Source organism: Bufo bufo, chromosome 1 (genome assembly GCF_905171765.1).
Source record: "Bufo bufo chromosome 1, aBufBuf1.1, whole genome shotgun sequence".
NCBI classification, from domain to species: Eukaryota; Metazoa; Chordata; class Amphibia; order Anura; family Bufonidae; genus Bufo; species Bufo bufo.
Genome location: NC_053389.1, coordinates 831,771,924 through 831,785,233, shown reverse-complemented (window position 1 = coordinate 831,785,233; position 13,310 = coordinate 831,771,924). Strand labels below are relative to the sequence as shown.

The 13,310-nt window shown below is 46.4% G+C and overlaps 1 protein-coding gene across 1 annotated transcript in view; it reads left to right on the top strand.

Annotated features, from left to right (window-relative positions):
- Nucleotides 1-7,225: 7,225 nt before the first annotated feature.
- LOC120990149 (olfactory receptor 1468-like) overlaps nt 7,226-13,310 on the top strand; it is a 97,740-nt gene continuing 91,655 nt past the window's right edge. The window contains exon 1 of the mRNA XM_040418739.1: nt 7,226-8,032. Coding sequence (XP_040274673.1) covers nt 7,226-8,032 — 807 coding nt within the window. The remainder of the gene's footprint in view (nt 8,033-13,310) is intronic.

Genomic DNA, 13,310 nt, shown 5'->3' with positions numbered 1-13,310 from the left:
TGGGCCGCTAGAATGCCAGGGCAGTTTAACTACCCCACAAGTGACCCCATTTTGGAAAGAAGACACCCTAAGGTATTTTGTGATGGGCATAGTGAGTTCATGGAATTTTTTATTTTTTGTCACAAGTTAGTGGAATATGAGACTTTGTAAGAAAAACATAAAATAATAAAAATCATCATTTTCCGCTAACTTGGGACAAAAAAAAAAAATTCTAGGAACTCGCCATGCCCCTCACAGAATACCTTGGGGTGTCTTCTTTCCAAAATGGGGTCACTTGTGGGGTAGTTATACTGCCCTGGCAATTTAGGGGCCCTAATGTGTGGGAAGTAGTTTAAAATCCAAATGTGTAAAAAATGACCTGTGAAATCCTAAAGGTGCTCTTTGGAATGTGGGCCCCTTTGCCCACCTAGGCTGCAAAAAAGTGGCACACATTTGGTATCGCTGTACTCAGTAGAAGTAGGGCAATGTGTTTTGGGGTGTCATTTTACATATACCCATGGTGGGTGAGAGAAATATCTCGGCAAAAGACAACTTTTCCCATTTTTTTAGACAAAGTTGGCATTTGACCAAGATATTTATCTCACCCAGCATGGGTATATGTAAAATGACACCCCAAAACACATTGCCCAACTTCTCCTGAGTTCGTCGATACAACATGTGTGACACTTTTTTGCAGCCTAGATGCGCAAAGGGGCCCAAATTCCTTTTAGGAGGGCATTTTTTGACATTTGGATCTTCTTCACGCTTAAGGGCCCCTAAAATGCCAGGGCAGTATAAATACCCCACATGTGACCCCATTTTGGAAAGAAGACACCCCAAGGTATTCAATGAGGGGCATGGCGAGTTCATAGAAAAAAAAAGTTAGCGGAAATTGATTTTTTTTTGTTTTTTCTCACAAAGTCTCCCTTTCCGCTAACTTGGGACAAAAATGTCAATCTTTCATGGACTCAATATGTCCCTCACGGAATACCTTGGGGTGTCTTCTTTCCGAAATGAGGTCACATGTGGGGTATTTATACTGCCCTGGCATTTTAGGGGCCCTAAAGCGTGAGAAGAAGTCTGGAATATAAATGTCTAAAAAATTTTACGCATTTGGATTCCGTGAGGGGTATGGTGAGTTCATGTGAGATTTTATTTTTTGACACAAGTTAGTGGAATATGAGACTTTGTAAGAAAAAAATAAATAAATTTCGCTAACTTGGGCCAAAAAAATGTCTGAATGGAGCCTTACAGGGGGGTAATCAATGACAGGGGGGTGATCAGGGAGTCAATATGGGGTGATCACCACCCTGTCATTGATCACCCCCCTGTAAGGCTCCATTCAGACATCCGTATGTGTTTTGCGGATCCGATCCATGTATCCGTGGATCCGTAAAAAACATATGGACAGCTGAATGGAGCCTTACAGGGGGGTGATCAATGACAGGGGGGTGATCAATGACAGGGGGGTGATCAGGGAGTCTATATGGGGTGATCACCCCACTGTCATTGATCACCCCCCTGTAAGGCTCCATTCAGACATCCGTATGTGTTTTGCGGATCCGATCCATGTATCCGTGGATCCGTAAAAAACATATGGACAGCTGAATGGAGCCTTATAGGGGGGTGATCAATGACAGGGGGGTGATCAATGACAGGGGCTGATCATGGAGTCTATATGGGGTGATCACCCCCCTGTCATTGATCACCCACCTGTAAGGCTCCATTCAGACATCCGTATGTGTTTTGCGGATCCGATCCGTGGATCCGCAAATTACATACGGACCTCTGAATGGAGCCAGCCTTACAAGGGGGTGATCAATGACAGGGGGGTGATCAGGGAGTCTATATGTGGTGATCAGGGAGTCTATATGGGGTGATCACCCCCCTGTAAGGCTCCATTCAGACGTCCGTATGTGTTTTGCGGATCCGATCCATGTATCCGTGGATACGTAAAAAAACATATGGCCGTCTGAATGGAGCCTTACATGGGGGTGATCAATGACAGGGGGGTGATCAATGACAGAGGAGTGATCAGGGAGTCTATATGGGGTGATCACCCCCCTGTCATTGATCACCCCCCTGTAAGGCTCCATTCAGACGTCCGTATGTGTTTTGCGGATCCGATCCATGGATCTGTGGATCCGCAAAACAAATACGGACCTCTGAATGGAGCCAGCCTTACAAGGGGGTGATCAATGACAGGGGGTTGATCAGGGAGTCTATATGGGGTTATCATTCCCCTGTAAGGCTCCATTCAGACGTCCGTATGTGTTTTGCGGATCCGATCCATGTATCCGTGGATACGTAAAAAACATACGGACGTCTGAATGAAGCCTTACAGGGGGGTGATCAATGACAGGGGGGTGATCAATGACAGGGGGGTGATCAGGGAGTCTATATGTGGTGATCACCCCCCTGTCATTGATCACCCCCCTGTAAAGCTCCATTCAGACGTCCGTATGTGTATTGCGGATCCGATCCATGGATCCGTGGATCCGCAAAACACATACGGACCTCTGAATGGAGCCAGCCTTACAAGGGGGTGATCAATGACAGGGGGGTGATCAGGGAGTCTATACATACGAACGTCTGAATGGAGCCTTACAGGGGGTTGATCATTGACAGGGGGGTGATCAATGACAGGGGGGTGATCAGGGAGTCTATACATTGATCACCCCCCTGTAAGGCTCCATTCAGACGTCCGTATGTGTTTTGCGGATTTGATCCATGTATCCGTAAAAAACATATGGACGTCTGATTGGAGCCTTACAGGGGGTTGATCAATGACAGGGGGTGATCATTGACAGGGGGGTGATCAGGGAGTCAATATGGGGTGATCAGGGGTTAATAAGGGGTTAATAATTGACAGGGGGGTGTAGTGTAATGGTGTTTGGTGCTACTTATTACTGAGCTGCCTGTGTCCTCTGGTGGTCGATCCAAGCAAAAGGGACCACCAGAGGACCAGGTAGCAGGTATATTAGACGCTGTTATCAAAACAGCGTCTAATATACCTGTTAGGGGTTAAAAAAATCGCATCTCCAGCCTGCCAGCGAACGATCGCCGCTGGCAGGCTGGAGATCCACTCGCTTACCTTCCGATCCTGTGAACGCGCACGCCTGTGTGCGCGCGTTCACAGGAAATCTCAGCTCACGCGAGATGACGCCAATCGGCGTTAGTGTGACCTGGGAGCGCCACAGCAATGACGCCTTTCGGTGTTAGCGTGGCGGCAGGTGGTTAAAACAAGGGGCCCAATAACAGGCTATTAGGGTGCATGGGTTGGTGAGAGGTATGTGGTATAAATATCACCTTTCCTAAGTTCCCACTAGCAGGTAGTACCAGCCATAATCGTTCTTGTCACCAGAGTGAGAGTACCACTAAGGCTTCGTTCACATCACCGTTCAGCCTTTCTGTTCTCCTGCTCAACTTAGGAGCAGGAGAATGGAAAGAACGGACTTCTCACATAACTGAGCCGAATGGAATTTAAGGACCCCATAGACTAATGGAGTTTGTTAGTTTTCCGCTCAGAAGAAGATTGTGGAGCAGAGACAAAAGTAGTTCATGCAGGACTTTTGTCTCCACTTCAAAAATATTCCTCTTAACGGAAACCTAATGGACTCCACTAAGCAGTAGTGTTGATCGAGCATGCTTGGCCGAACACTAGTTCACGAGTACGAGTACCGCATGTACTCAAGCGTAATGCTCAAGTCTCCTCCCCGCACGTTTATTGGGTGCTACGAAGCCAATAAACGTGCAGGGAGGTAATGGCACACACTGTATTGCCGTAGCCATGTTGGCTACTGGCATTACAGTGATTGGCTGGCCGAAACGTGTCATTGGGTGCCATAATGCACCCAATGACACGTGTTCGGCTCAGTCTTAGTCAGGGAGAGCTGAGCATAGGAAGGGAAAGATAGTGTAGGGAGTGTTATTGGAATATTTTTATTAGAAAATCTTTTCAGATACCCAAAAGTCCTTTTAAGGACTATTGTGTGTGACAGCAGCAATATATATTTTTATACTGATGGTCGGATCACAAGAAGTAAAAAAATACTCATTTATTATTGTCTCTAAATAAAAAACAACTATAATAAAATAGCCAGTACAATTGTAATAAAAAATGCACTTAGAATAAAAACATGTTTGAATATCAATATACAGTACAATAAATTGAAATTGGTCACGGTTCCTCCCATGTGGTGGGCTGCGGAGCTCACGCAGTTCACAGTTTTATAATACAGCTGCAATGATTTATAAACTGAAGAAATAATGTCAATTTTTTTTATTCAGATTGATTTGTGATAAAAAAAAACATAAGGATATATCCTGCGTTTTTGAGTGCACCTATGCAGCGTATGGTACACTTACTACCCTGTCGGTGAATTTTGTTGCAGTGTCCTGCGTTCTTATTCTATAAAACCAAACTATGGCGCTCTTGTTAACAGATGGATAAAGAATACGAAGAATGTCCTGCACACCTTGAAGTAATGTCCAGTATGGCTGTGCATAAAAATGGCTAAATGAGGTAAGATATATATACACCTCCCCGGAGGGTGAGTGAACTATACTGGTTTCTAGGTTGATTGTAATAGACTGGAATACACGCAGTGCCTGCGTATACGTTCACTCACATGTGTGCCGGTTCGCTCGCCTTGCATATGCTGCCGTATGTTTGATCCCTTTTGGATTGTTCTCACACAGTATTGAGCGCAACTGCGCTTCTTACCGGTTGCCTATGGTTCCGTCTGTGGAGTGGTACCTGCTGGAATCTGTGTTGCATATGACTCGTACACTGGCAGTCTCACAAGTCGTCTCTCGCGGCGGCACTTTGCGCAGGCGTGGTGTAGATTTCCGGACGCCAAGTTGTAACTTTTCATTTACTTTTGTATCAATCTGTAATGTAGCAGTCTGTAATGTGGCAGGATATCATCCAAAGAATGCAGCTGTTGTTCAAATAATATCGCCAGACGCGTTTCAAAAATGCAAGGTTTTCTTCCTCAGTGGCAGAAAAATACATGTTAAAAAAGAGGGGCATACCGCTCCTTATATAGAGCCAGTGACTAAGTTAACACCTAGGCTGGACCGTGACTTATGGTGTCATGTCTTACATACTTCAGTATTTTATTCACATTATGCGTCTTCACATTTATAGTTGCTATATTAGCTTTTGCTATAGCTTATATCCATTGTAATGGTGGCATATATCATATAAATCGTAAAATTATTTGATAAATATAGATATAAAGGCTGGCAATGGCCTGAGAAATATATAAAAATAAGATAGAAATAAATAGATGCAAATACAAACAAAAATGTAAAGATATGTGTATTAGGATGCCTGTGAAATGTACAATGTTATTCGTTGATTTGACTGTGTTTGTGGCATCTGAGCGCATTTTGGGATATGTTAAATGTCTATGTGTACTGTAATGGGTGGGACATTGTATATTTGAGTAGTGATGTCTGTCCTATTGTCCCCACGTGCATATTGGCGATTTCCCTTTGTACTGAGAGATAATTGACTTACTTCTCAATTGTCTCCAGGATAGAGGGCTCTGTAAAACCGTTCTGGGCTGGATAGCATGCTTACAGCCAGGCCCCAAAAATACTTTTACTATCTTCAGAACCTCTGGTCTGATTCATGCCCTTTTTTAATATGTTGCTCCCCTAAATGGATTGATTGTGAATATGTAATTTCTATGGGAATGTGATGTATAGTTTTAAAGTTATAGTATGTGTGTAAAAACTGTATTTCTCTGCCTGTGATAATTACATTTCCCATTGTGTAGGGTAATTGTATCCCAGGCAGAGGGGAGGATTTTGTGTGGGCTGTAACCCTTGTTTTATTGGCTACTGTAAGATAATGTGTGTGTCCCTCCCCTGCATGGGAGCACGTAATAAAAAGAGCTGCATCTGGCAGCTCAGGCAGTCTTCTTCTACCCTTCATCATGTTTCGGCTGGTGTTTGGGTATCTGTGATCGTTGTGGGATTTATACTGTTCCTGTGGATGCTGCATGTTACTCTGAGGGATTTTTCCAAATTTCATTCGAACGGACTAGGGAATTACTGCAACCAAGGTCCATTCGGCGAAAAGCAAACTAACTACACGCTACCCCTAATAGAGTTTGTTACATTTGGTGGCAGCAGTGGGATTTCCGCTCCCGAATGGATGTCCCGAACCAGAGGAAAAGTGAATGGCTCAGCAATACGAACAATTGAAAAGAACCACACTGAAAGATCTATTGGAAGCTCGAGGTATAGCAGCCAGCAACAAAAAGAGAGCTACAATAATTGCCGAATTGAGGCAGAGTGACAGAGCCAGCAGCATGGAAGGAGAAGACGCAGAGCACAGTGAGTTGGAGAGGAAACTAAGATTATTCATCGCCAACAGGGCTCACTTGGCACAGGGATCCAGAACATGATCTTTACAAGGAGACGTTTTACATTCCCCTGGAGGTACAGAGAGAGGCACAGGAAGAGCCGCAGAAGCCTACAGAGCCGTACCTACAGTGGACAGTCAGAACTATAGTAAGGTAAAGGAGATACTGTTGGCCCGGTTTGCAGTAACACCGGAAGCATACAGAAAAAAATTACGGGAATTAAAGAAAACTGGAAAAGACTCCTTTACCGAATGGGCTTTCAGACTTCACAGGGCGGCACAAAATTCGATGCAGGGATGTCAAGCTACAACTCTAGAGGATGCAGTTCAACTAATGACGCTTGAACAATTTTATAATAACCTAGACAAGGAGGTTAGACACTGGATAAGGGACAAGAAACCCAAAACTATAGAAGAGACAGCTAAACTGGCGGATGAGTACCAAGACACCAGAAGAGCGGAGCCGAGTGAGGTGAGAGTAAATCCCAAACCATTTGTTCCAGCACCCTCTTACACTCCTGCCCCCAGGCCGGCTCCGTATCAAAACCCACCAGATCTCAGATATGCACCCAGGCTTTGTCATGGATGTAACCAGCCTGGACACATAAAGCAGCATTGCCCCAACCGCAGCCGAGGGGGATCCTCAACACCACCACCTTACCATGGCAGTGCACACTGCTACCAACAAGACACTACTACCGAGCATCATGAAGAACAGTGGACCACGTTGTACGAGGCGAATACAGCACAAACCATGGATGACAACCGCAACCATCACCAACAGTGGTTCACTGTTGACGGAATAGGGCGGCACAAAATTGGATGCAGGGATGTCAAGCTACAACTCTAGAGGATGCAGTTCAACTAATGACGCTTCAACAATTTTATAATAACCTAGACAAGGAGGTTAGATACTGGATAAGGGACAAGAAACCCAAAACTATAGAAGAGGCAGCTAAACTGGCGGATGAGTACCAAGACACCAGAAGAGTGGAGCCGAGTGAGCTGAGAGTAAATCCTAAACCATTTGGTCCAGCACCCTCTTACACTCCTGCCCCCAAGCCGGCTCCGTATCAAAACCCACCAGCTCCCAGATATGCACCCAGGCTTTGTCATGGATGTAACCAGCCTGGACACATAAAGCAGCATTGCCCCAACCGCAGCCGAGGGGGATCCACAACACCACCACCTTACCGTGGCAGTGCACACTGCTACCAACAAGACACTACTCCCGAGCATCATGAAAAACAATGGACCACGTTGTACGAGGCGAATACAGAACAAACCATGGATGACAACCGCAACCATCACCGACAGTGGGTCACCGTTGACAGAATGGAGGCCGAAGCCCTGAGAGACACGGTGGCCACCATCACGCTGATCCAACCTCACAAGATCAGGGCGCAAGCCCGCACTAACAGAACCATGGCAGTTCCAGTTGCAGGGGGAGCCATCCATAAACTCGCCACCGCTAAAGTCCTGCTCAACTGGGTTACGGGGAGCAAACATTTTAAGGTTGGCATCATGCAAACTTTGCCAGCTGAAGTACTTTTGGGCAACGATGTGGTGTGTCTCAAGTCCCACTTAAACAACCAGTCAGCTGCGGAGAGTTACCCGGTTACCACCCGAGCACAAGCTCAGAGGAGAGAATCTGCACACCCGGAGGAACCTCAGGTAGGACCCCTTATCCCTTCCCCACGACCCATTCCATTCTGGGACACCCCGGCAGGGTTTGAGCTATCTCAAAGGGTAGATCCCACGTTAGCAGGTTATAGGAGGGAGGCGCAGAGCAATTTACTTGGGAAAATAGGCTGTTATACAGGGTAACCCAGGGGGCCGGGAGTGGAGAAACCCAGGTAGTCAAAAAGCAACTTGTGGTACCCAGGAAATTCAGGGCAGAGTTACTCAAGCTAAGCCATGATATCCCGTTAACCGGTCATTTAGGGGTTACTAAAACCAAAGACAGACTAACTCAGACTTTCTTTTGGCCAAGAATATCTCAGGACGTGAAAGGGTATTGTAGAACATGTGAGGTATGTCAGAGGACAGGAAGGAGAGGAGATCGCCAGAGGGCACAGCTTCACCCGCTCCCCATTATTGAGGAACCTTTTAGTAGGGTAGCGGTAGATTTGGTAGGACCCCTCAGTAAATCTAGTGCTTCTGGAAAGCGCTACATCCTCACCCTAGTAGATTTTGCTACTAGGTACCCGGAGGCTGTGGTGCTGTCCAGTGTCGAAGCAGAAACCGTGGCGGAGGCCCTAGTCAAGATCTTTACTAGAGTAGGATTTCCTAAGGAAATCTTGTCCGACAGGGGGATTCAGTTCACCGCCATGTTAACCAAACAGTTATGGGAACGTTGCGGCGTAAAGCACCTATTTAGCGCGCCTTACCACCCCCAGACGAATGGACTCTATGAACGGTTCAATGGCACCCTTAAACAAATGCTCAGAACGTTCACGGCGTCCAATCCGCACTGGGAAAGGTTTTTACCCCATCTCCTTTTTGCCTACCGAGAAGTCCTTCAGGCATCCACTGGGTTCTCCCCCTTCGAACTTCTTTACGGAAGAAAAGTCAGGGGACCCCTGGACCTTGTGAGGGAACATTGGGAGGACAACACAGGAGAGGAAGGAACCCTGGTCGTACAGTATGTTCTGGAGTTTAGGAACCGCTTGCAGACCCTTACAGAATCTGTGAGGGAGCACCTGCAGGCGGCTCAGAAACGACAGAAGAGATGGTACAATATGGGTACCCGAGATAGAATCTTTGACATAGGCCAGAAGGTACTAGTGCTGAAACCTTTTAAGAAAGATAAGCTTCAGGCCGTTTGGCAGGGCCCCTTCAAGGTGGTAGAAAAGTTAAGTGACACCACCTACATAGTCAGAAAATGTTCAGATGAAAGGATAAGGAGAGCCTTTCATGTGAACATGCTAAAACCGTATTTTGAACGTCAGGGAGATATAGCGGCAGTTTGCGCACCGGCCTGTGAGCATAGTGAGGGCTTACCCTTACCGGACTTGCTCGCAGCCGGTCCCAGTACAATAGACCAAGTCCAGTTAGGCGAGGCCCTAACCCCAAGAGAGAAAGAGGAGGTTTCTCAGTTGCTTCATACGGAAATATGTTTTCTACCCTACCGGGATACACCTCTGCTGCGGTTCACCGTGTGGAAACCCAGGGAGACACCCCTCTGACAACAACCATACCGTATCCCTGTAGCCGTTAGAGAGAGCATGTGGGCTGAGTTACAGGATATGCTTAAGTTTGGTGTAATCGAACCATCCCAGAGTCCTTGGGCTTCTCCGGTAGCTTTAGTACCGAAGCGAGACGGTACGACTCGCTTCTGTATTGATTACCGGAAGCTTAATGACCGGACCGTCAGATGGGGGGGAGCACCCAGTGGCGTATCTCAGCAGGAAACTTTTACCCCAGGAGGTCAGCTACGCTACTGTGGAAAAAGAATGCTTAGCGCTGGTGTGGGCCTTAAATAAGCAACCCTATTTGTATGGTCGCCCCTTTACGTTAATGACGGACCACAATCTGCTTGTATGGTTAAACCGTGTCTCAGGGGACAATCCAAGACTATTACGCTGTAGCCTGGCCTTACAACCGTATAATTTTACTATGCAGTACAGGCCAGACAAACAACATGGAAATGCGGATGGATTGTCCCATCAACCGGACTTGGACCTATAAAACTTTCGTTCCCCGGACATCTCCGAGCCAACCCGACAGGGTCTAGGTGGATCTGCCAACCCATGGACTTAGGGGGAGCCTTGTGAAGATATGTGTATGAGGTTGCCTGTGAAATGTACAATGTTATTCTGAGGGATGTTTCAGAATTTCATCCGAACGGACTAGGGAATTACGGCAACCAAGGTCCGTTCGGCGAAAAGCAAACGAACTACACGCTACCCCTAATAGAGTTCGTTACTAGGGTACGAACCCCTAATAGAGTTCGGGTTCGTACCGAATTTTGGGGTGTCCGTGACACGGACCCGAACCCGAACATTTTCGTAAAAGTCCGGGTTCGGGTTCGGTGTTCGGCGCTTTCTTGGCACTTTTTGAAAGGCTGCATAGCAGCCAATCAACAAGCGTCATACTACTTGGCCCAAGAGGCCATCACAGCCATGCCTACTATTGGCATGGCTGTGATTGGCCAGTGCACCATGTGACCCAGCCTCTATTTAATCTGGAGTCACGTAGCGCCGCACGTCACTCTGCTATGATCAGTATAGGGAGAGGTGGCAGCTGCGACGTTAGGGCGAGATTAGGCAGATTAACTCCTCCAAAAGACTTCATTCTGTGATAGATCTGCAGCTGTGGATCATTGAAGTGCTATTATTGACTTGCTCACTTTTTTGAGGCTGCCCAGAGCGTTTTTAGATCACTTTTTTTCTGGGGTGATCGGCGGCCATTTTGTGACTTGTGGTGCGCCAGCACGAGCTATCACCAAGTGTATTTAACCATCGATAGTGTGGTTATTTTGTGCTATATCCTACATCAGCTGCAGGCTGAGCCTGTGTCACCGAAGTGCATTTAACCATCAACAGTCTGGTTATTTTTTGGCCATATACTACATCAGCTGCAGGCTGAGCCTGTGTCACCCAAGTGCATTTAACCATCAACAGTCTGATTATTTTTTGGCCATATACTACATCTGGTGCAGGCTGAGCCTGTGTCACCCAAGTGCATTTAACCATCAACAGTCTGATTATTTTTTGGCCATATACTACATCTGGTGCAGGCTGAGCCTGTGTCACCCAAGTGCATTTAACCATCAACAGTGTGGTTATTTTTTGGCCATATATTACATCAGGGGCAAGTTGAGCCTGTCACCCAGCGCCTAAAAAATAGACCTGACATTTCTATTCAACCAAATCTGCACAGTTTTAGATGGTCAAGTTATTTGTAGTGACCGTAAAAGCAGACTTTTTGTTCTGGGTTGAAAAAGCATTCCCAAATTTGCCATTCTGAAAATAACTAGTTTGTGGTATTTGAGGCCTACTTGAAATCTATCCCAAAAAGAAAATCTTACATTGAAGGTATTGATAGTGTCATTCAGAAAAACCTAAGACACACGCTAGCGTGCAGATAGAAGTCTGATTCTGTGATTAAACCTTAACCTGTCACACAGTGCAAAAAAAAAACAGGTCTCACATCTCTATTCAACCAAATCTGCACAGTTTTAGCTGGTCAAGTTATTTGTAGTGACCGTAAAAGCAGACTTTTTGTTCTGGGTTGAAAAAGCATTGCCAAATTTGCCATTCTGAAAATAACTAGTTTGTTGTATTTGAGGCCTACTTGAAATCTATCCCAAAAACAAAATCTTACATTGAAGGTATTGATAGTGTCATTCAGAAAAACCTAAAACACACGCTAGCGTGCTGATAGAAGTGTCATTCTGTGACTAAACCTATAACTGTCACACAGCGCAAAAAAAAAACAGGTCTCACATTTCTATTCAACCAAATCTGCACAGTTTTAGCTGGTCAAGTTATTTGTAGTGACCGTAAAAGCAGACTTTTTGTTCTGGGTTGAAAAAGCATTCCCAAATTTGCCATTCTGAAAATAACTAGTTTGTGGTATTTGAGGCCTACTTGAAATCTATCCCAAAAAGAAAATCTTACATTGAAGGTATTGATAGTGTCATTCAGAAAAACCTAAGACACACGCTAGCGTGCTGATAGAAGTGTCATTCTGTGATTAAAACTATAACTGTCACACAGCGCAAAAAAAAACAGGTCTCACATCTCTATTCAACCAAATCTGCACAGTTTTAGCTGGTCAAGTTATTTGTAGTGACCGTAAAAGCAGACTTTTTGTTCTGGGTTGAAAAAGCATTCCCAAACTTGCCATTCTCAAAATTGTGGTGAACGGGAACAATGAGGAAAACATCTAATAAGGGACGCGGACGTGGACATGGTCGTGGTGGTGTTAGTGGACCCTCTGGTGCTGGGAGAGGACGTGGCCGTTCTGCCACAGCCACACGTCCTAGTGAACCAACTACCTCAGGTCCCAGTAGCCAGCAGAATTTACAGCGATATTTGGTGGGGCCCAATGCCGTTCTAAGGATGGTAAGGCCTGAGCAGGTACAGGCATTAGTCAATTGGGTGGCCGATAGTGGATCCAGCACGTTCACATTATCTCCCACCCAGTCTTCTGCAGAAAGCGCACAGATGGCGCATGTAAACCAACCCCTTCGGTCTGTCACATCACCCCCATGCATATCAGGGAAACTGTCTGAGCCTCAAGTTATGCAGCAGTCTCTTATGCTGTTTGAAGACTCTGCTGCCAGGGTTTCCCAAGGGCATCCACCTAGCCCTTCCCCAGGGGTGGAAGAATTAGAATGCACTAACGCACCACCACTTATTTTTCCTGATGATGAGGACATGGGAATACCACCTCAGCACGTCTCTGATGATGACGAAACACAGGTGCCAACTGCTGCGTCTTTCTGCAGTGTGCAGACTGAACAGGAGGTCAGGGATCAAGACTGGGTGGAAGACGATGCAGGGGACGATGAGGTCCTAGACCCCACATGGAATGAAGGTCGTGCCACTGACTTTCACAGTTCGGAGGAAGAGGCAGTGGTGAGACCGAGCCAACAGCGTAGCAAAAGAGGGAGCAGTGGGCAAAATCAGAACACCCGCCGCCAAGAGACTCCGCCTGCTACTGACCGCCTCCATCTGGGACTGAGCACCCCAAAGGCAGCTTCAAGGAGTTCCCTGGCATGGCACTTCTTCAAACAATGTGCTGATGACAAGACCCGAGTGGTTTGCACGCTGTGCCATCAGAGCCTGAAGCGAGGCATTAACGTTCTGAACCTTAGCACAACCTGCATGACCAGGCACCTGCATGCAAAGCATGAACTGCAGTGGAGTAAACACCTTAAAAACAAGGAAGTCACTCAGGCTCCCCCTGCTACCTCTTCTGCTGCTGCCGCCTCGGCCTCTTC